The sequence below is a fragment of the Impatiens glandulifera genome, chromosome 3 (assembly GCF_907164915.1).
Source record: "Impatiens glandulifera chromosome 3, dImpGla2.1, whole genome shotgun sequence".
Taxonomy (NCBI): Eukaryota; Viridiplantae; Streptophyta; class Magnoliopsida; order Ericales; family Balsaminaceae; genus Impatiens; species Impatiens glandulifera.
In genome coordinates this window covers 6,647,371-6,668,129 of record NC_061864.1, presented here as the reverse complement: position 1 = coordinate 6,668,129, position 20,759 = coordinate 6,647,371, and the positions used below count along the sequence as shown (strand labels likewise).

Sequence of the window (20,759 nt, the reverse complement as noted above, 5' to 3'; positions counted from 1 at the left end):
TAATTTTTAATATATTTTATTGTTTGTAAATGATCAGGAGTGTAAAAACTTAAATTCATAACCATTAAGATACAAGTTTTTGTATTATCACTAAGTTTGAGTGTTCACAATTTTTTTTAAAACAATGTTATTTATTTATTATAATTTAATACTTAATCATATATTTTAAAAAATGATAAAATGCTAAAACACTTAATTTATATCTCTTATTTTTAATTAAACTCTTAAATATCAAACAAGCTTATTTGATTTGGATTGGGTAACTAGGTTAATAATATATCTCAAATAACCCATCATCAAATAACAGGATACTCAATGCGGGTGAAAGTTAAAATTTTCATCTTTTACGTAAAAACATTTGTTTTTAATTAATTGTATGGGCCCTACAATTAATTAACTAACCGGGAAAACAGATAGAAAAAGAGAGAGAGAGAAAGGGACATGACGGGGAGTTAAACAGAAAATGGCCCACTTTTCACAATAGAGGCGTCATGACTCGTGAGGCTTGGCGCTAAATGGACGAAGGCGCGTCATAGCTTGGCTGGGATCATTGTTGATTTTATTCATTTCCATTCTGCCAAAACCATAATTCCTTCCCATTTCCTCATCTCGACGACGATGATGGAGCTATTAAGCTTCCACTCCTGGAGCTCCTAAATATGTATGTATATATATTCTCCTTCCATCTCCGCCTCTCTCGCCTTCTTCTCGGAGCGGGACGTCATTGACGACGGGCTTGGAATATGGATCACGATTTCGATAGCCTCGATGATCATTCCCTTACGATATCTGACGTCGATCCTGAATATGAGTTCGATGCAGCTCGGTTCTTCGATTTCACTCGTCCTGAATCACCTTCCGAGGCTGAAGAAGCTCAAAACTGGTTTCCATCTAGTATGTATTTTCTTCAATTCTTAACATCTCTTGTCAATTATCTCTTTGTCTGTTCATCTAGATGAATTCTATTCAAATTTCATTTTATATGTTTATCATCCGTCTACATATACATACATACATACTCTATTATCATCTAAACTCGCTCTTTAATTCATTTTTACTCACTTCGTTTTTAGCTTTCGCGACGAGGTTGCACCGAATGGAATATAGCAAACTCAATAACTCGGACGCTCCTCCCAAGTCAAATCATGGTGGAAATATGACTAATATTTGCACTGCCACTGATGTTGACTTTGAAACTCAAGCTTCTGTACTCTATGATAACGACAGAGGTACTGTTTCGTTTTGGTTATTTTTTATGAGTTTAATACTATTTTATTTTCAATAGCAGTTTTCGGTATTACTGTTCCGATTTTAGGAGCTTCTGGTCTTTGCATATAATTATATCTCCCAATTTTCAAAATGTATACTAATTCCATCTAGCACTCAATTTAATTGGAAGAACAGTTTTTGTTGGATTTCTTTTGCTTTCATGGTAATCGTTAGCCAGATCTGTTGTCATTAAGCTTGTTTATATCTTATGCCCCATTCATGAACAGGATCTCATCAAAGGAGCATGACTGAAGATGTTTCAAAAGATAAAACAAAAAGTAGTGCAAAATCATCAAAGACAAAGAGTTCAACATTCATGAAACCTACAGCAAGCCATTTGGCCAAGATAAACCATGCAAGAGAAGGTTTTGGTAATCACTTTGGAAGGTCGTATTTCTTCTTTTATATATATACATTTGCCTGGTGTCATATCGTGGCTATCACTTGTCTAATTTGTTATATATCTCCTTCTGCTGTGTTAATTTCAATTTTCAAATACACGAACATGATCATAATGTTTGCTTACATTTCTCATTCCTTGAACTGCCAGGTCTAAGAGTTCATCCATAACTAGCGATGACAGGAGTTCCCAGAGTAGTCGTGTTGTTGAAGCAACCAAAAGACAAAGGCTGGAATATGGCTATTTATGTAAGGTGTGATTTTAGTCTATTACACACTATATTTTTGTCATTTGCTTGAGCACCCGAGGTTTCACTGGTCCATTCAATAAGCTTTTGCTCAATTGTGCGCATTTGATGATTTTGTCTCTGTTCTTGGTTCAAATCCTGAAATCATCACAAACATTGACTAAATATTTCTAGATTTATAAGAGAAATTGTGACTCATTTTTACTAGTGAAGTCTTAAAGTCATTAAAGTACTGAATCATGGAGATGCTGAACATGTTATTGTCACTTGGACTGACATTGTTTGTGAGAATCTGTGCATGTTTATTTACTAAGCTATAATCACGTCACATACGGATACTTGTACAACAATCCGCCTTAAAATATTTATATGAATTAACTCTATATTGAACATATTAGTAAACGTAAATATGTAAAGATTTTAAGGAGTACAGGTTAGTCTCATTTAGCTGTTTTTCATGAACCTTTTGCAAAGTAGTTTAGCTTAATAAACTAATAGGAATAAAGAAAATATTGACTTCATTACCAAATTGAGTTCTATAAATAAGGTGTGGATTCTCTTAACTTAGTGTCTGCTGTCATATGAGTTTTTCATCAAGTGCCTTTTCTCAGTTTATATGTGTGGTCTTTCCTATCTTTCATACATTTCTAGACAATTAGCATAAGCTGTTATCACAATCTGCTAGCAATATTTGTATTTGTGGCCTGCTAGGCTGAAACTCCAGAATATGATGTCCCGCAAGGTAAACTGTTTCCTTTGAAGTGTGTAGTAATCCTCTAGAGATGCAAGATAAGATTGATCATTGGATCATTTCTAACATGTAGAATGTACACAAATTTTACTTGGCACTATCTTGATCTTTTTTTCAAACTTTGAAGCAATTTGCATCATGATTCTCATTATCTCTCTTTGCCACTCTCTATTTGTCTCCAGGTTCGACCAGTTGATGTTAGTATAATAAATTGTAGGCCTAAAGTTACTAAACCAAGAGAGCCTATCCTTGAAACAGCAATTAGAGCACAAAGACACAGGTAGACTGTGTTCCATTTGGAAACACTTATTTTTCTTTTTACTGTTTTCGATTGTTTGGAAACTAAATTTAGTCATAGACGAATTCAGAAATTTATTTTGTTTCTGTTGGTGAAAATAGGTATTGACAGTGAAACAAAAACAATAAGTGTTTCCAAATGGGGCCTTAGAATGATTTCTGTAAATTTTCAACCTATTTAGCCATATGAACACTCCCTTTTCATATTTCAGGTTGAAGAACACCATAGAGAATGGTGAACGTGCAAAAAAAGCTGCTCATGTATTTAAAGCAAACCATTGAACTTTAAAGTTAATATTGAAATGTCCCTATGTTCTTGAATCTCAAGAATTTAATTGTATGCTGTGTGGGCTTTTGACTTAATTCATGCAGATATGCAAATCTTCTTCATTTAGACATGCAAGAAAAAACACATTTTCTCCAGTAATTCAAGTAAGCTGTAAATATTGCCTAAAAAAACCCTTTAAAATTTAAATAAGCTCTTTGAGTGATTCAACTATTTCCCATTTTTTCCTTATTAAATACTAGGCCTTCCCCTTGAAGAATGCAAAGACAAGACAACAACAGTTCCCTTCTGATGTAGGTGCATGCAAATATTACTACTCCCTTCTAGTTATCTACAATTCTGACTTCATTTTTTTTTCTGTAATGTCTCTATTTGCTTATTAATTTGTTAGTGTAGGTAAAGACCAATCAGAGCTGTAAGCCTGCTTCAAGAGCGAGCGTAATAAACGCCCTAAAGTAAGTGACTTCAACCAATGCTAAGTTTAAGTCAACATTCACTGACCCACCTGGATAACTATTACTTGTATTGTGTAGTAAAATAAAAGTTACTTTAAATATATTAAGATAAATATTTAGGGGGTTTTGTTACAGAAGATAATCATTATTCTGTCTCAGGATGAGCTGTGGAGACAACACCAGTAAGAACTGTGAGTATGATATAATGAAAAGAGAAGCAGCCTGTCTGCTTGATAATGAGGTAATATTTTTTTCTTCAAGAGGTAATTATCAACCTCTGATTGAGGCAATTTTGAGTTACAGGAGGTGACTTTTCTATTTTTTATCATTTCTTTTAGGAACTTACACTACTAAACGAAGACAACAGCTTTCCCCATAATCCACCACCCACAGAATTGTTTGGCAAGGTAAAACATGAATTCACCCCCACCACTTCCCTTCTCTATGCGTGTGTACTAATTAACTCCATTACATATATTTTAGCTGTCTCTGAAATCTGAACCAGAGCTAATTACGGAATCAGTAGCTAAGGTAAATTCATGAGGGAATCCAAACTTCTAATATACTCAATTTTACTCTTGTTTACACTTATCTTGTTGTTGATCACTTTTAGGATTATAAAGAAAATATACCAGGTTGCTTCAATCGAGAAATTCAGGTGCCCAACTTATGCTCACACTTTCCTATGATTTGATTCTCATTTTGATCCATTCTAAATTCTCAACTTGCAAAAGGAAAAACCTAAAAGGTTGATGATAATTGGTAATCAACCCTGGCAATACTATAGAAACAAATCTTAATAATACATGGAACACTTAAAAAAAATATATGAATGCCCATTTAATGTTTATTTATGATGCTATGAAAAATAGTTAATTGTAAGGTGGTGTATAATTGTCTATTTGAACATACAAGTGTTTTGATTTGAATTGAAAAAATAATTAATCTAAAGATGTTGACAAAGCTGAAACAAATAGTTAATTGTTGGCTTAATCATTCAAAATACATTGGCCTATGCGCCTTACTCTTTTTAGTTTTTCTGGATAGGCGAGGGATGAGGTTCGAAGTCCTCAAAGATAGCTCTAATATTATGCACTAATTTAGGCAATATAAATTTTAACTAACCCACCTTACCCTTTGTTGTTAGAACTAGGGAAATGGAGTGAAGATAAATGAGTGTTTCCACGTGGCATATTCAACCCTTCTGTGATAAGGTATTACTAATGAATTTTGCTAATGATAATGTCCTACTTTAGTTTTCTCTAAGCAAGTGTACATATATATAGCTATCTCTCTCTGATGTTATTAATATTTTTTTTTAAATAATATATATACTGTATAATAAATAATTATCTTCATTTAGTGATAGCTCCTAAGGCTAAAGATTGTCTCAGTTGACATAGAAATAGTGCCATTATTTAGCTGGTAATGAATCTAAGCTGAGACTTTAATTCAATATTAACCAGGTCATTAATTAGAGTATATAATTTAGCATAGAAAGTTAAATTCACGTAACCAAAACACAACATTTACCGACGTTTCAGAGAATGAGATGGGAGAGGGACGAAACCCAAGCGGGCCACAACAATTAGAGATGCCCAGCTAATTTTGTTGAAACTAACAGTAGCTAGTTAGCAATAGGCAAATCCTATTCAGTATTTGTTGATACTAGTTCCTCAAAACGAACCAACCACCGAGCATCAGACGAATCAACTTCATCAGCTAGCTGCAGATGAGAGTCAGCGGCCTGGGGCTGGCTACCAGGCCATCCTCCCCTGTTGATCACAAACCTTGCATAGTCAACAGGTTTAGCAAGGTTTGGATTCGTCGACATCTTAGCAGTTGGAGGTGGTAGAATGGAGACCAAAACTCTTGCCACCTCATGCATAGTTGGTCTTTCACTAGGATGACTCTTCGTGCACAGTAAAGCAAGCTGCATTGTTTTTCTGACATAGAACAAGTCCGTACACGTAACAGTAACCTCTGGATCAACTGCTTCCATCACTGTGTTATTGCCCGCTTTACTCACTATCTGAAACAATATAATCCAATCATTGAAGGCAGCGGCAAAAAACTTTATTATTCTGAGAAATAGAGGCGACTTACCAGCTGCAGGAGGTTAGATTCATTGTCAACTGCCTTTCTACCAGTCAGCAGCTCAAGGAGAACTATTCCAAAGCTATAAACGTCTGATTTTTCATTTAGCCGAGTCGTGCGAGCATACTCAGGGTCGATGTACCCAATGGTTCCAACAACACAGGTTGATGCATGGGTCTTGGCTGCTGGTATGGATTTTGCAATCCCAAAATCAGATAATCGGGCATCAAAATTCTCATCCAACAATATATTTGATGATTTAACGTCTCTATGAATAATTCTAGGATCACAATCATGATGGAGATAAGATAGCCCTTGAGCTGCTCCAACGGCTATCTTCAACCGTGTCTCCCAGTCCAGGTTTACTTTCTTAGACGGCCCTGTTGGATCAGGTTTCATTTTTAGTGATCAGTGAATGCAAAACTAGGTAATTCCACATATATATATAACTGACCATGAAGAAGATCCCACAGAGATCCATTTTCCATGTAATCGTAGAACAGGAGGTTCCCAACAGGTGTCAAAGCATATCCATGCAAACAAACAAGATTTCTGTGTCGAATGCTTCCAATGGTTGTAAGCTCGGTATCAAATTCCATCAAGTTATGCCCACATTGATTGTATAATCGCTTGATTGCGATTGGTCGAGAATTCTTTAGTTCACATTTGTATACTGTACTGGATGCACCATGTCCAATAACGTACGCGTCACTTAGATTCTCAGTGACGCTCATTATGTCATTGTAGGTATGCATGGCCATATCCATATGAAGAACAACTAGCTTGGGCGGACCTAAGAATTAAAAAAAAAGTGTCACTTTGGTGCCCTGAAAAATAAGTTCATCTGAGAAAGGTCACCAAAATACATACATTTCATCCACTTTTCAGATTTTGTTTCGAAGGGAGCTTGTTTGTTGGTTTTGTATAGAGTGAGCATTATCGTACACAATAGGATGAAAAAGCCCACAGTAAAATAAACAATAGCTGTCCTCGAGAGAATTGCTACAATGGAACAAAAGGACATGTGAATTGATTGAGGCCGACAATATTCTTAAAAAGAAATCATGAAGGTAGATTAAAACCTCTCGATTTTGGTGCGTGTGTGCAGCACATTGGTCCTAGCCGGTTCCCACATAAGAATGGGTTTCCAATAAAACTGCAGGATTACGTAACAAATAAAAATTAGTAGCTAAGACCATAGACATTGGGTTGAGATGTTTTGATACAAGTATACCTCTCTAGTGAAAACCGGGAAAAGTTACGCAACTGGGGAACAATCCCAGATAGATTGTTGTAGGATACATTCCTATAACATGAACTAATTAGCTATCCAGATCAAGTAAAACTTAGAAAAGAAGATAAAAAAGGATTATGCAAAAGAACTCACAGGCTGTTGAGACTTAGACAATTAGTCAGCTGAAATGGAATATCTCCAAACAGGTTGTTGTTGTTCAATATACTAATAAAACATGAGAGGTAGAACTAACTTTGTTTAGTTGGGAAATATTTGAAATGTTTAAACTATAGTACATTTAACATTTGTAACTTACATGGACATAATGTTTTGTAACTGACCCAACTCTTCAGGTATATTCCCTGTTAGGTTATTGAATGATAAATCTCTGCAAAAGAAAACAAAAGAACATGTTAAGTACCATCAAAATACATTCCCGGAAATGCTTATTATTTTGGTTGATATCTCTTGATCAGTTTCCATATACACAAACGCATTGGAATTTTTTATATCTAGAAATGGATTCAGATATAGAAACATAAACAGTAGGTGTTTCCAAAAGGTGGTTCTTTGAGATTGATTAAATCTTGAAGGTCTTGAAGACGATACTAACATAATTTGTACACTTCTCAAACTTCCCAATTTCGCTGGTAGTGTACCATCAAGAAGATTGTGAGTCAAGTTCCTATTTCACATCATGTAAGGAAAAAAAGATATATATTAGTAGCCACAACTTAAGCCAAATTATAGATTTGGATCAAGAATGTTCCTCACATGATGAGAAGGTGCTCTAGATCACCAACAGATGAGGGAATGGAGCCAGTGAAGAAATTTCCTGAGAGATCCCTGAAAATTTTATGGGGGGGTTTCACCTTGGTTAAACTTGATAGTAACCAAGTATACAAAACTTATATTCCAACACATACATGGTATCCAAATTGACTATTCTCCCCAGCTCTAAAGGAATATTGCCACTGAAATGATTAGATGACAGATTCCTGAAAGGGTGAAAGAAAGCAAGGTGCTTAATATTATAAACAAGATCATGTTAGTATTCACGATAGAATCAGAAAATAACTTACAGGTATGTCATGCTCATAAGACTAGAGAAGTCAATGGGGATACTCCCATTTAAACGATTACGAAAAACATTTCTGGAAAAGAAATAGTAGGTGACAGTCAGAGATCCATACGCTATATTATCAAAAATATTAATATAAAATTGTTTAGATTGCCTACAATTGATTTAGAGCTGTGCATGAACTGATATTGTGAGGGATAGGTCCTTCTAGTTTATTGTTTGCAAGATTCCTGCAAGATAAAAAAAAAATGATTGAGGGCATCAATTAACTAGATCAAAGACACTTATCTGAAGATTTTTTAAGTAAATGCAAAAAATAAAAATAAAAAAATCTCACAGTTCAAAGAGCTGCTTTAGTTTTCCAAGTTCAGCTGGAATTCCACCATCCAACTCGTTGTCGTTTAATTGCCTAGAATAGAATAGATTACCATTCTATCAGGTAAGGCACGAGAAAATGCTAAGTTGCTAACAGATGCAACTTACAGATAACTGAGCTTTGACATATTTCCAAGCTCTGGTGGAATTGGCCCTGTTAGTTTGTTGCCATGGAGATATCTAGTAGAGTAAAAAACTTGTATTAGTATACAGGACAAACAGACTGACAAAATCCTAGAATATAAATTGCAGAAACTCACAGTTTCCCTGTATATGATAAATTACCAAGAATTGGTGGTATTGGTCCCACTAATTCATTCTCACTTAAATCCCTACAATTTAGAAAAAAATATATCATATATCAATAATAACCCTTTTGTTCAAACAGAAAGCCCTGAATTCATAAACTCACAGAACAGCAAGAGCTTGCATAAGACCAATCACCTCAGGAATTTTCCCTGTCAGTTTATTATTCTGCAGGGATCTGCGACATGAAAAGAAAATAAACCACATGCAAATATCAACAGAGTAAATAAAAAATACAAGTTATTGGTTGGAAACTAACAAAGTGGCCACTTGTAGATACCCAATATTGTAAGGAATTTCTCCTGTTATCTGATTGTATGAGATATCCCTGAGATCCAATCAACCAGAAATGAGTTTCATATGATAAAAAACAACACAATTGCATGCATCTATTATTAACTTACAAAATCTCAAAGCTTGTACAGTTACCAATACTTTCTGGGATTGTTCCTGTGATGTTATTTTCTTTTATATTGCTGAAAGCAATAACGAAAACTTTCAATGATATGTTTATTTTTAAAATAATGGGTTGCTGCTTGTAAATATACTCACAAGTACCACAAGCTAGAAAGTTGGCACATATCTGGGGATAGTGTTCCTGTAAGTAGATTATGATGTAAATCCCTGTCAAACATATATAACTAATCATTATTAATATGTGTAAAATTGTATAAGTGCAATATGTGTAGTGTCATAACTACTTACAAATACTGCATAACTTCATTCCAATATATCAACCTCGGTATCTCCCCTGTAATCCTATTAGTAGCAAGGTCGCTACAAAATATACGATTATTTGCAAAAGCATCTTGTTAGAATAACTAGGTCTTGTTTCATGTGGGTTAGTTGAGATTAATTTAAAATAACCCATTATTCAAATCATCAACCAAAATACTTTTTATTTTAAAATATAAAATTATATATTTATACAACTAACCCTAGACCAAACATGGCCTGAGAAAGAACAATACATGATTGAGTAGGAATAAAACTCACATAGTATTAAGATTGGGTATCTGTGTTAATGTTGAAGGGATAGGACCTGTCAACTGATTGCTCCTCAATCTCCTGGATGAAGAAGAATACAAAGGGAATGATTTACAGTAAGAGTATTTAAAAAGTAGAACACAAATGTTCATCAAATGGGGATAGATAACTCACAGTATCTCAAGCTGCTTGAGGTTAGATATCGAGAAGGGAATGTCTCCTTCAAGCATATTGTAGGATAAGTCCCTACAATGAGAAGTTCTCGTTTAGTTACTTCCAACATTGTTAAGCATAAAAATATTGAGAATCTTACAGGAGTTGAAGTGATATGCAATCTCCAATCTCATCTGGAACTTGACCAGTTAAACGGTTCCCTCTAAGATCTCTACAAGTTTTGAAAATGGTATAATAATAATAATCAGTAAGCAGTTGAGAGCAAATAGTAATTTTGTTTTTCCAGAGAGATTTTACAGTGATTCCAGATTCTTCAGGTCACCAATAGCTAGTGCAATCTCTCCACCCAAACCCAGATTAGACAAATTCCTTGAAGACAGACATAGAGAAGAAAACATCACTCAGAAACATGAACAATACAAATATTGGTTGTTCATCATTAATTGAGGTCTGAGAGAGAGAAAGAAACATACAGAGAAACAACAGAAAGACTGGAATCATCGCAGACTATACCACTCCACGAACAGAAATCTACAACATTCTGAGTGTCATCCCATTCCACCAGCATGTTAGCTTCATTTCTGAAAGACGCCTTGAGAGACATCAATGCTTTTCCTGTAGGCATAAAAAAATGCATGACTGACTTGTACAATTATCAGAACTTCATACGGCAATGGCATGACGAAGTAACAACCACCTTCATCGTTGACAGAAGATGCAAGAGGGAACAGGGCAAAAAATACTGCCATTGCTGTGCAGAAAAGTATTTTTTGGAGTAAGAGATGCAGTAGCTCCATTGTCGTCGATTAGAGAAGATGATTGAAGAAACAAAGGTAGCTATAGTGGAAGTGGAAAAGGATTGTTAGAGAGTGGAGTAGTACGTCAATATTGTGTTAATGGGGATAGAAGAAGACTGCGACAGAGAAGACCCAAAAAGGAGGAGAAAGAGATTTTTATTTGAAAATCATATTAATTTGTAAAAATAAACAAGGCAGGTCCAATCCAGTGGTATGGTCGCCGGATTCCGATCAGCGTTAACATGAAAATGGGCATGACACGTGTCGTAAGAAGAGTGCATCTTAAAAGGCCTACACATTGTCATGAAAAGGAGAATGGTATAGGAGGAGTGGTCGTCGTCTAGGCAGCGTCTGTCTGTCTCTAACTCTTGAAGAAAAGCTGTTGGTCGCCGGCAACTGTTCCGCCGGTATGCCGCCTTAATCTACTGTTGGTAGTGGGTGGGTCCCCTCCCGGACAAAGGTAAAAAATGAAAGAAAAGGACAACAGAATCGTAAAATGGCAAAACCGGTTCACTTTCTTTATATCAACCATTTTTCTTTGGAAAAAATGATATTCTAATTACCAAAATAAGAAAGAAAAAGGAAACAACTTACTCAATAGTTAGAGTTTGAACAAACTATTATAACAATTTATTTATACAAGGCTTTATATATATTGTAGAATAAGATATTATTTAATTAGAGGAGTGAAAGGGGAGAGAATTGGAGGAAGGAAATGGAGAGGGAATGATGTGTCACTACATCACTCTAGTTGTAAAAAGAATAAAAGGTAAAGAGAGAGAAATGAGAGAAATTTTGTTATTTTTTTTGCTAATCAAATTGCGCCACCACATCATTCCCTACCTCAAATTCCCTCTCTCAATCATTTCTCTTAATTTTATATTATCTTAATTTATATTTTTTTCTTTTTTTTTCTATTTTTTTTTCAACGAGACTCGAATTTTAAATTTTGTCGTATAAAGTTCTTCCGAACTATCAAAGTTTTTTTTTTCTTTTTTTTTCTATTATTTTTTCAACGAGACTCGAATTTTAAATTTTGTCGTATAAAGTTCTTCCGAACTATCAAAGTTTTAATAATTTGATTTTTTCCTAAATTGACTAAACGTGTCTATTTTGTTATAACCTAACATTTTCGTTTTTTTAATTAGTTTAACACATTTATAAATGAAATTATATTTTTTTTTCCGAGATTTATACTTTTTAGTTTGTTAAATATGCTTGGGTGATTAAAAAAATGTATGATCTAAGAAAATATTTGAGAACATATTAATATGGATAAATTTTGTATTTATTTTTTACATAATTTTGAAACAATATAACTTTATTCTGTTTACCAATTTGAACCTAGTTTATGTTTTATATTAAGTATTTCTTTTGAGATATATGCGTTTTAAATTATCGAATGTAATTTAAATGTTTTAAAAAATGTGTGATGTGTGAGAATAATGAAAAAAAGAAAGAAATGATTATAGAAAGAAATTTGAGTGAGAATTATGCTTAATTTGATTCGTTAAAAAATGAATAATTTTTCTCTTTCTTTTCTTTCCTTCACGGTTACAGTAATGTAGTGACAAGTTCATCACTTATCACTCTTCTAAAAAAATACTAATTTCTTAACAATAAATTAGTTAAGAAAGAAAAATACATGTTTAAGAAAACATACAAATCAATATATAGTCCTATATAGAATAATTCAATGCTCGAATCTTCAATTAATAAAAAAAAATAACTTACATATTCTGGTTATTATTACTTTGTCATTTCTCATCTCATCTGACCGTTTCCTTATTACAAAACAAAAATTGTAAACATAATTTTTGTAATACAAAATTTAATTTAATCATTTATATAGGTGAGACAGCCATCACGGGTGCTATGATGTGTGTAATTAATCGATCAACTTCTTCATGGGTCCCACGCTTCTTCTTTCTCACCATAGACAATATTGTTTGAGCTTGTATATTTTTAATATTATTTAGGTCAAATTAAAATATTTTGATACATTATTTAAAATATTTTAATTTATTATTTGAGAAATTATTAATTATTTTAATTCTCATCAAACTTATTTAATTAATAAATTAAATAATTACACGATGAATATATATATATATAGCCCATGTTTTCCAAAACCCACCTATGTATCAAACATATTTTTTCAATTATTTATTTAATATTAGTGGCTATTAAAGGGAGCAATCCCGAGTTGGCTGAGTCCAATATTCGGTTAAGGTCTTCTTCCTAAAACTACAGTAGAATATTTTATTATTAAATTCAGTCAGGTTAAAAAAAAAAATCAGACGGTTTCGTTTTTAACTCAAATGACTCCGCTCTATAATGAGTAAGTATTGTTTGATAAAAATTTCATTAATTAGATGGTTTAAATAATTAATTAAAATATATTTACTTTATTTCTTATAATATTTTACACTACCAAATATAAAAAATATATGTTAACCATTTAACTTAAAGAATATAATTTTTCATTATTTTCTTTTAAATAATTCAAATTATTTCTAAATAACCCTACACTTATTTACATGAACATGAATAAATCAATAGTTGATTAGCCCATATTCTACAAGTTTAAACATTTTATAGTTTAAGTGATTTGTCTAAGATGGCAGGACTGGTTTGATGTTGATTATTATTTTTTTAATTGAAATTTTTATTTATTTTGATTAAAATTAAGTTATTTAAGTTTTTAATTAGTTGAATTATTATAATGTTATTTTGTATTTAAAATTTAAATTTTTATATAATAAAAATAAATATATTTTAATTAATCAATTAATTGAGTGATAGATTAAAATAAATATACCATATATATGAGTTTGGATGATAATTCTAAATAATATCCATCAAAAGACCTCTAAAAGGTTATAGTGGTTTTATTGGGTTTAAGCTCAGTTCAATTTTACTGAGCTTTAAGCCCAGTTCAAATTTACTGGACTTAAGCCCAGTTCAAATTTATTTTTTATTAACAACTGAATATTTTTTATAAAACATTAAACAATTTAAAGCTATTTTATAAATTTAAGAATTTATAAAAAATAAAAATAAATTAATTTATATAAATAAAATTTTTATAATTATTTGAAAAAATATAAAAAAATTTCAAATTATTATTATTATTAAAATCATTATTATCATCAATATACTTTTAAACAAAACAAACAATACACTGAAAATTTTAACTACATCAATCTAGAATGCGGTTCTTCTACATGTCCGTCACGTGTCTATCTCATGCTTTACTATTTCTTGCTGTTCAATTTTTAAATATATCAAAGCTTTAAAAATATTTATTATTATTTTTTAATTATTCCTTACTTCAAACTAGGCATCCGAAAAGTTGTGACTAGCTTTAAAAAAATTTATTTATTATTATTTACTATCTCATGCTTTAATTGTTATAATTTTTGAAAATAAATTCAAAAGATAAGATATCACAACATATCCTTGCACACGAACCTAACATTAAGGTGACTAGCTTTATATGTCCAACATTATTTTAAAATAAAATTAACTTAAAATCTGTCTAACTTTTTTTTTTTTATTATTTGTAATAAACTATAAAATCATTAATTTAAAATTACAAAGTTAGATTTATTTATATTTTAAATTTATTAAAAAGAAAACAAATAATATAAGTATTAAAAATTAATATTAATATTTTTTAAACTAATTCTTAATTCAAACTAAATGTGGACAAATGAAATTGTGACGTGTTGCGGTGTAGTTTGATTTAACCGTGTACAGTTGTGTCGTTTTTCCATAATACAAACTTTTTAAAATTTAATTAAAAATTATACTTTAACCATCACAACTTATTGTGTTTGTGCTTTTATCTTGTAGTGCCTTAAATTATTTTAAGGAGTATAATAAAAGTTAGTTATTTAAGATTATTTTAAGAGAAAATTTAAATAAAAATCTTAAAATTACAAAGTTTTATTTTATTTTAAATTATACATTTATTAAAATTCAATAAAAATAATTAATATAAGTAATAATAATTTTTTTAAAAAAAAGACAATTTATAATTAGTGACTCCAATTCCCTTTAAAAATAAATTCTAAATTAAATTTTTATTTATTTACAAAGAGTAAACCAATTTTAAAGAGAACTGTTTTTTTTTTAAAAAAAAAATTAGGATTTAAATATAAATAAAAGAGGAACTAATTAAGTTTAAAAAAAAATGATAAGAATTTATATTAACACAAGTCAGAAGTTGAAATCAAATGATTTTTTTTTCATCTTCCCTGAGGGGACAAGAGAGAAAAGACAAATAATATCAATTATGTAGAAAATTTTGATAAAGATGTGTTCTGTCAAAGGTGAAGCTAGTCCATCAAATAACTTTGGTGGCCCAAGAAAGAAGTCACTAATTTTTTTTCTCTTACAACAAGTTATGCATATGTGTTTTAGGGTATTTGACATCTTCTCATCTATATAATACTTATAAATTTCTTTTTATAGTTAGATCCAAGTGAAAGCCATATATAATTATTCTCTTGAATTTTTGTTTTAGAGATTCCAATGGTTTGAAAAAGCTTATTTTTCTCATTTTCTTAATTTTACTAGAAAAAAATGACAAGTGAAAGGATAAACAAATGAGAATGCCTCATTTTCTTTAAAATTGATTTTAAAATGTTTCCATCATCGTTTGAAAGGACGATGAAAGTCCTTAATGGCTTACAGTTATTGGTCAGAAACCCACTTTTTAGAAATTTTAAAATCAAATTTGGAGTTTTCTGATTTAAGTTGAACGATTTGATTTGGTTTTGACAAAATGTTCTTAAATGATCTTAAGGTCGATATCAGGTAAAAAAAATTAAGCGATATTGAATAACACTTGAACCGAAAAATACAAAATTTTCAACTTTATTTTCCAACATAAATTTTTAATGAGATTGATAACTTACTATGAGTTGGATAACATTTTTAGGCTTTTATTAAAAGTTTTGGATAGATCAGAACTGAGTTTAAAAACTATATATAAGATTTCCAACCAAATCTTAAAAAATTTAATTTTTTTTGGATGAATTATGAAAGAGGTTGATTGATTATTTGTGTTTTGGTTCTTCTGATTCGTCTTGGTCCGTAAATCTTTTTTATAGGAGTCTTAGGTTAGTTAATGTCCCAAGTTTTATGAATTTCATACGAAAGACTATCAATGATTTTCAATTATTAGACTGAATTTGATCGGTTAAAGTCATAATTTTACCTTAAGATTAAAGGGGAGATGGTTACATGACTATTGTGATCCTTTTAACATTTTAATCTTATATTTTGGTTGAGTATGGAGAAAGATAAACAATGATCGATTTTCAAAAAATTGACCATGCTTATTCCTTGTCATGAAGAAGAAGACGACTTCAAGCTGCGAACGATGTGAACGCTTGTTGGGCGCGCACATTGAGCTCAGTCCGTCAGTGTATGTTTGTTGGCGTTGCTGTTTGGCCTTACTGTCAGCGTGCATGGACTCCGCGTGGTCTAGGTTTCATTTGGACCAAATGATTTGAGTCCCGTTTGACTTTTTCCTCTTTATTTATTTTATTTTGTTTTTATAAACTTTTAAAAATTAATTAGTAGACCTACAATTTTACTTTTATATTATTTTGTGTGTTTTAGAATTTTATTTTTAATTATTTTTAAATTTAAATGGCTATAATATTTAATCAAAATAATTATTTAATTTAATTTACTTAATTTGGAATTAATAGATAAATATTGTTACAAGTAATTAATTAATTTATTCATTTCATAAATTAATTAATTTGAATTAATGAATACAAAATTGTTCAAAATAATTATTTAATTTATTTATGAACTAAATTTTATTTATTTTGAGATTAAGAAGGTAACATTTTCTCAAAATTCTTATTTGTTTGTGGTTCAAAATTTTGATTGACATTTATTTTGAATACTAATAAATACAATATTATACAAAAATATTTATTTAGTTTGTGTTTAATTATTTTTAATTTATGAATATAACATTTATCTAAAATAATTATTTTATTTAGGAGTCTTAAAATAAAATAAAAAACATTTTAAAGACCTTAAATTTATTTAAAAATTTATCAAATTAAATGAGTTAAATTTGAGTGTCTACAAATATATATATATATATATTTCATATATCATTTTTTATAATTATTTTAGATATGATTAAAATTTTATTTTCTAGATACTGTTTGAAATTAATATAGTAGTATTTCACTGATGAATTTTGATTAAAACGAAAATAAAATAAAATTTGTTATACTTGTATAAAAAAAATGAAAAACTTAATACTAACTTTTTTTATTGTAGTAAATTTATTAAATTTATAAAAATAAAGTAATATAATTATTTTTAAAGTAACGTGTTTAGCTTTTTTTTTCTTTAAGTTTAATATTTTAATTTATTTTAAATATATTTCACTTAAATATATAAAACAAAATAAGTGAATATAAATATTTGTTATTAAATAGACATATATTAAATAATATTTTAATATATTAAATAAATAATAAGTTAAGTTATAAAAACACGCTTTAATTTATTTCTAAAACCTTAAAACTTATAAAAATAAAATTATAATTATATTAAAAAATAAAAAATATTATAATTCTTAATTTCTTACTGTAAATAAATAGTCATATAAATCATTTTAAACCCATTTTTTTAATTCAACATAACAAGTACCTACATCAATATTATTGCATGTATTATGCATAAGTATACACTAAATGTATAAGATTTTTTTATTTATAAAATTATTTAACACAAACTTTAAATTAAAAAGTTGTATTTATTTTACATTATTAATTTATTAAAAATTGAATAACATAATAAAAAATAGATAATAAAAGAAAAAATAATCATAATTTTTTGAAAATCACTTCACTTCAAATTAGGCATGGACAAGTAAAATGTCTAACACGATTCACATTATTTAACCGTGTCTTCAGGTGTGTTTTGAGTGTGTTAATTTAAAAAAAAAATCTTTTGAAAACATGTCAAGTATAGTTTTATGTGTCCTTACTCTGTCTGTATCTTGTTATTATGCTTATTTTTGTGGTAAAAATGAAAAAAACAAATATTTGATAAGTTATTTTAAAAAACAAAATAAAAATTACAAAGTTTGATATACAAATAATTTATTTATTAAAATCAAATAAAAACATTTAATATAAATATTAATAAAACAAATAATGGTTTATAATGTAGAGAATTGGACTCAATAAATAATTTATTTTTTAAAAATAATTTTAAAAACTTTAAACTAAAAAAAATATTTTGTTTTTCAAACCCTAATAAATAGTAAATCTAAAAAAATAATGTTCATTTTTTATATTTTATATTTTAAATTTGAATTTTGAAAAATAAGGTGTTATATATATATATATTCAGAATAAATTTCATGTATTTGTAACTTACTTTTTCAAGATATTTTGCAAGACATTGGATTTATTTAACTTATTCTTTTTTATCTTAACGTCTGATATTTATTTTTGATAATATTTTTCTTACCATTTTGAATGCGTCACTCTCTTTGTACATAGTCAAATTTTGAATTAAATAAATATTATTATTCCTAATTTATATTTGACTTTATCAAAATAAGTAATATCTTAAAATTCAAAAATCCTTATTATTTAAAAAGACCATATATATTGAAATATTGATGAAATATCTTGAAGTATTAATTGTAAAACTAGTATTCATATTTCATAATACTAAAATGTTTTAAAAATATTATATTATTAGTAAAAAACAATTAAAATAAGAGTGAATAAAATAAGAAGTAATATAAATTTCTTAATATTAAATTGTAAATATAATATATAACTATTAGTGTGTTTACAACATATAAGATATAAATTAAAATTTTGTAATTAATTATCTAAAAGATTGTTTAGCTGTTTTATTATATTTTAAAAAAATCTTATTAATCTTATTATAGTTAAATCTAATTTTTTTTTGTCTAATTAATTAGTATTATTAATATTTTATAAATACTATTATGCCCAAAGTAGTATGCCCAAGTGGTGCAACTATAACTTTTACAAAATAAATTGACACAAAAGTTTTAAATTAAGTTTTTTTTATTATCAAAATAAATATATAAAAATATTTTTAATCTTAAATAGTTTTATTTTTATTAGATGTTTAACAATGTTTTTGTTTCAGTTATAGTGAGTCATGATAATCTATCGAGATATCATATATATTGATAAAAATATATTAAATGTTATATAAATTAAACAAAAGTTATTTTAATATTTATTTAATTAAAATATAAATTTTAAAAATACTAAACAAAATATAATAATTCTGTTAATTTGAAAATGAACAAAATTATTAATAAATAACATTTTTATTTTATAAGGACCTGAAATTAAGATTGATAATAATAATTAATACATACTATTAAATCAAAACAACATTTAACTTTTTTATTAAAATATCAAATTATATTATACACAATTGGACAAGTACATATATCACATTATTCAATTTATTTATGGGGTAATTTTTTTTAATTTTATACATTTAAAAAAAATAATAATCTGTTAATTTTTAAAAATTAAAACAGAAAAATGGTTAATATATATAGACAACAATAATTATTTTTAACAATTCAAAGGTTGGTCTCCAACTGTATATACAATTACTAGTTTATTTTTGGTCCAACGTAATATTGTTTTTGAAGGGCATGTTCTTCTTAGGTTTTTTCAATCAATCATTTCCATCAATCAAATCACTCATTTCATTAATCAAAATACTAAAATACCCTCTATTTAAAATTATTATTTTTTTATTTTATTTATATAAATTAATACCTTTTAAGTCTTTTTACAAAAGATAATCGTCACTTCCTCAAAATCATCAATCATCAATCCGAACAAGGCCTAGAAGTAAACCCTAAATTAAAAATGTTATTTTAAAAAATATATATTTTAAAATTATAATACATGATAAATCTAGTTTTGTTAATAATACTATATATTTTTCTTCTTTAAAAATTAGTGAAGTAAAAAAAATCATTAAGTGGTCTTTCAATTGTTTCCTTGTTACATAATTTTGCATATATCTTAAGTTATCTTAATCAAATCAAGTAATCATTAGATGGTCTTTTAATTGTTGCCTACTTATTACTTGATTTTAAATAAGTCTTTTTTAATTTAGTAATCTTTTAATTTCATATATGACTATAGTTAAATTTTAGAATTTATGATAGTAAAAAAACTAAGAACTGTTTAATTAATTTCTTTAAGAAAAAAAATTAAAAATTTAATGTAATATCTTAAATTAATAATATTTACAACAATTTATCTATTTATAATAATTGTAAAATTAATTAATAAATTTTATTTTAAAAATTAATTAATAGGGACTAACTAATTTAAGAGATAATACAATAACTAATCTACCAATTTTCTTGATTAGTTTGGATTATGATAACATTACAATTATGAAAAAAAATATTATGTGAACTCTTCTTACTTTATCATATCATTATCTTGCTGCATAAAAAGAGCAAATTGATTAGAGCTTAGTCATTAGTAAAATGATACAAAGAGTCTCTTCAACTCAACAACAAAAGCATTACAAAAATTTGAAAAAAAAAACACTCACAAAAATTTTCACGACAAAAAAAACAAAAAACAAATTTTAACTAGCACGAAGGTCTTCGAAAAAATCAATTAGTTCCCTGAACTCCTCATTCGGTTTATCCAATGAAACCTCTCGGATTGTTATAATAACATAATTATGAATTAAACGCATTGGTCGACAACGATCACTGAACGTTCTACGATTTCATTCAAAAAAAAATGGTTAAGCGGGATATATGGACCCAACGACTTAGACCAACTGAATTCACCGTCTTTATCCATACTTCCCAACATCTAACAATAGATTTCGGTATAACCCACTAAATACCCGACATATTCCATATATAACACTAGTAGAAATAGGGTTTTAACGACGAACATTGGTGACAACAAAA

General features: G+C 28.6%; 2 protein-coding genes across 5 annotated transcripts; one reads left to right on the top strand and one right to left on the bottom strand.

Annotated features, from left to right (window-relative positions):
* The first annotated feature begins 513 nt into the window (after nt 1-513).
* On the top strand, nt 514-5,370 carry LOC124932938. 2 transcript variants are annotated; one of them, XR_007098799.1, is made up of 15 exons: nt 514-894; nt 1,074-1,229; nt 1,497-1,656; nt 1,820-1,922; nt 2,850-2,947; nt 3,177-3,225; nt 3,337-3,396; nt 3,493-3,543; nt 3,647-3,705; nt 3,865-3,946; nt 4,044-4,112; nt 4,189-4,236; nt 4,319-4,363; nt 4,853-4,919; nt 5,250-5,370. XR_007098799.1 is itself a non-coding variant. In XM_047473653.1 (14 exons), the coding sequence occupies exons 1-14, from the start codon at nt 744-746 to the stop codon at nt 4,856-4,858; spliced, it is 1,137 nt and encodes a 378-aa protein (XP_047329609.1). In that variant the 5' UTR covers nt 514-743; the 3' UTR covers nt 4,859-5,054. The 2 variants fall into 2 exon arrangements, 1 of the variants encoding a protein (XP_047329609.1); XM_047473653.1 differs by lacking the exon at nt 5,250-5,370 and having other exon boundaries at nt 4,853-5,054.
* LOC124932937 (LRR receptor-like serine/threonine-protein kinase ERL2) lies at nt 5,146-11,106 on the bottom strand. 3 transcript variants are annotated; one of them, XM_047473649.1, is made up of 27 exons: nt 10,657-11,106; nt 10,433-10,574; nt 10,257-10,328; nt 10,099-10,170; nt 9,960-10,031; nt 9,795-9,866; nt 9,504-9,575; nt 9,351-9,422; nt 9,203-9,274; nt 9,058-9,126; nt 8,905-8,976; nt 8,753-8,824; nt 8,601-8,672; nt 8,455-8,526; nt 8,276-8,347; nt 8,119-8,190; nt 7,963-8,034; nt 7,811-7,882; nt 7,650-7,721; nt 7,353-7,424; nt 7,190-7,261; nt 7,037-7,108; nt 6,885-6,958; nt 6,673-6,804; nt 6,257-6,595; nt 5,812-6,182; nt 5,146-5,737 (listed from the first exon to the last, which is right to left on the bottom strand). In XM_047473649.1, the coding sequence occupies exons 1-27, from the start codon at nt 10,754-10,756 to the stop codon at nt 5,354-5,356; spliced, it is 2,979 nt and encodes a 992-aa protein (XP_047329605.1). In that variant the 5' UTR covers nt 10,757-11,106; the 3' UTR covers nt 5,146-5,353. The 3 variants fall into 3 exon arrangements, with proteins under 3 accessions (XP_047329605.1, XP_047329606.1, XP_047329607.1); XM_047473651.1 differs by having other exon boundaries at nt 5,608-5,733; XM_047473650.1 differs by lacking the exon at nt 6,673-6,804.
* Nucleotides 11,107-20,759: the final 9,653 nt, after the last annotated feature.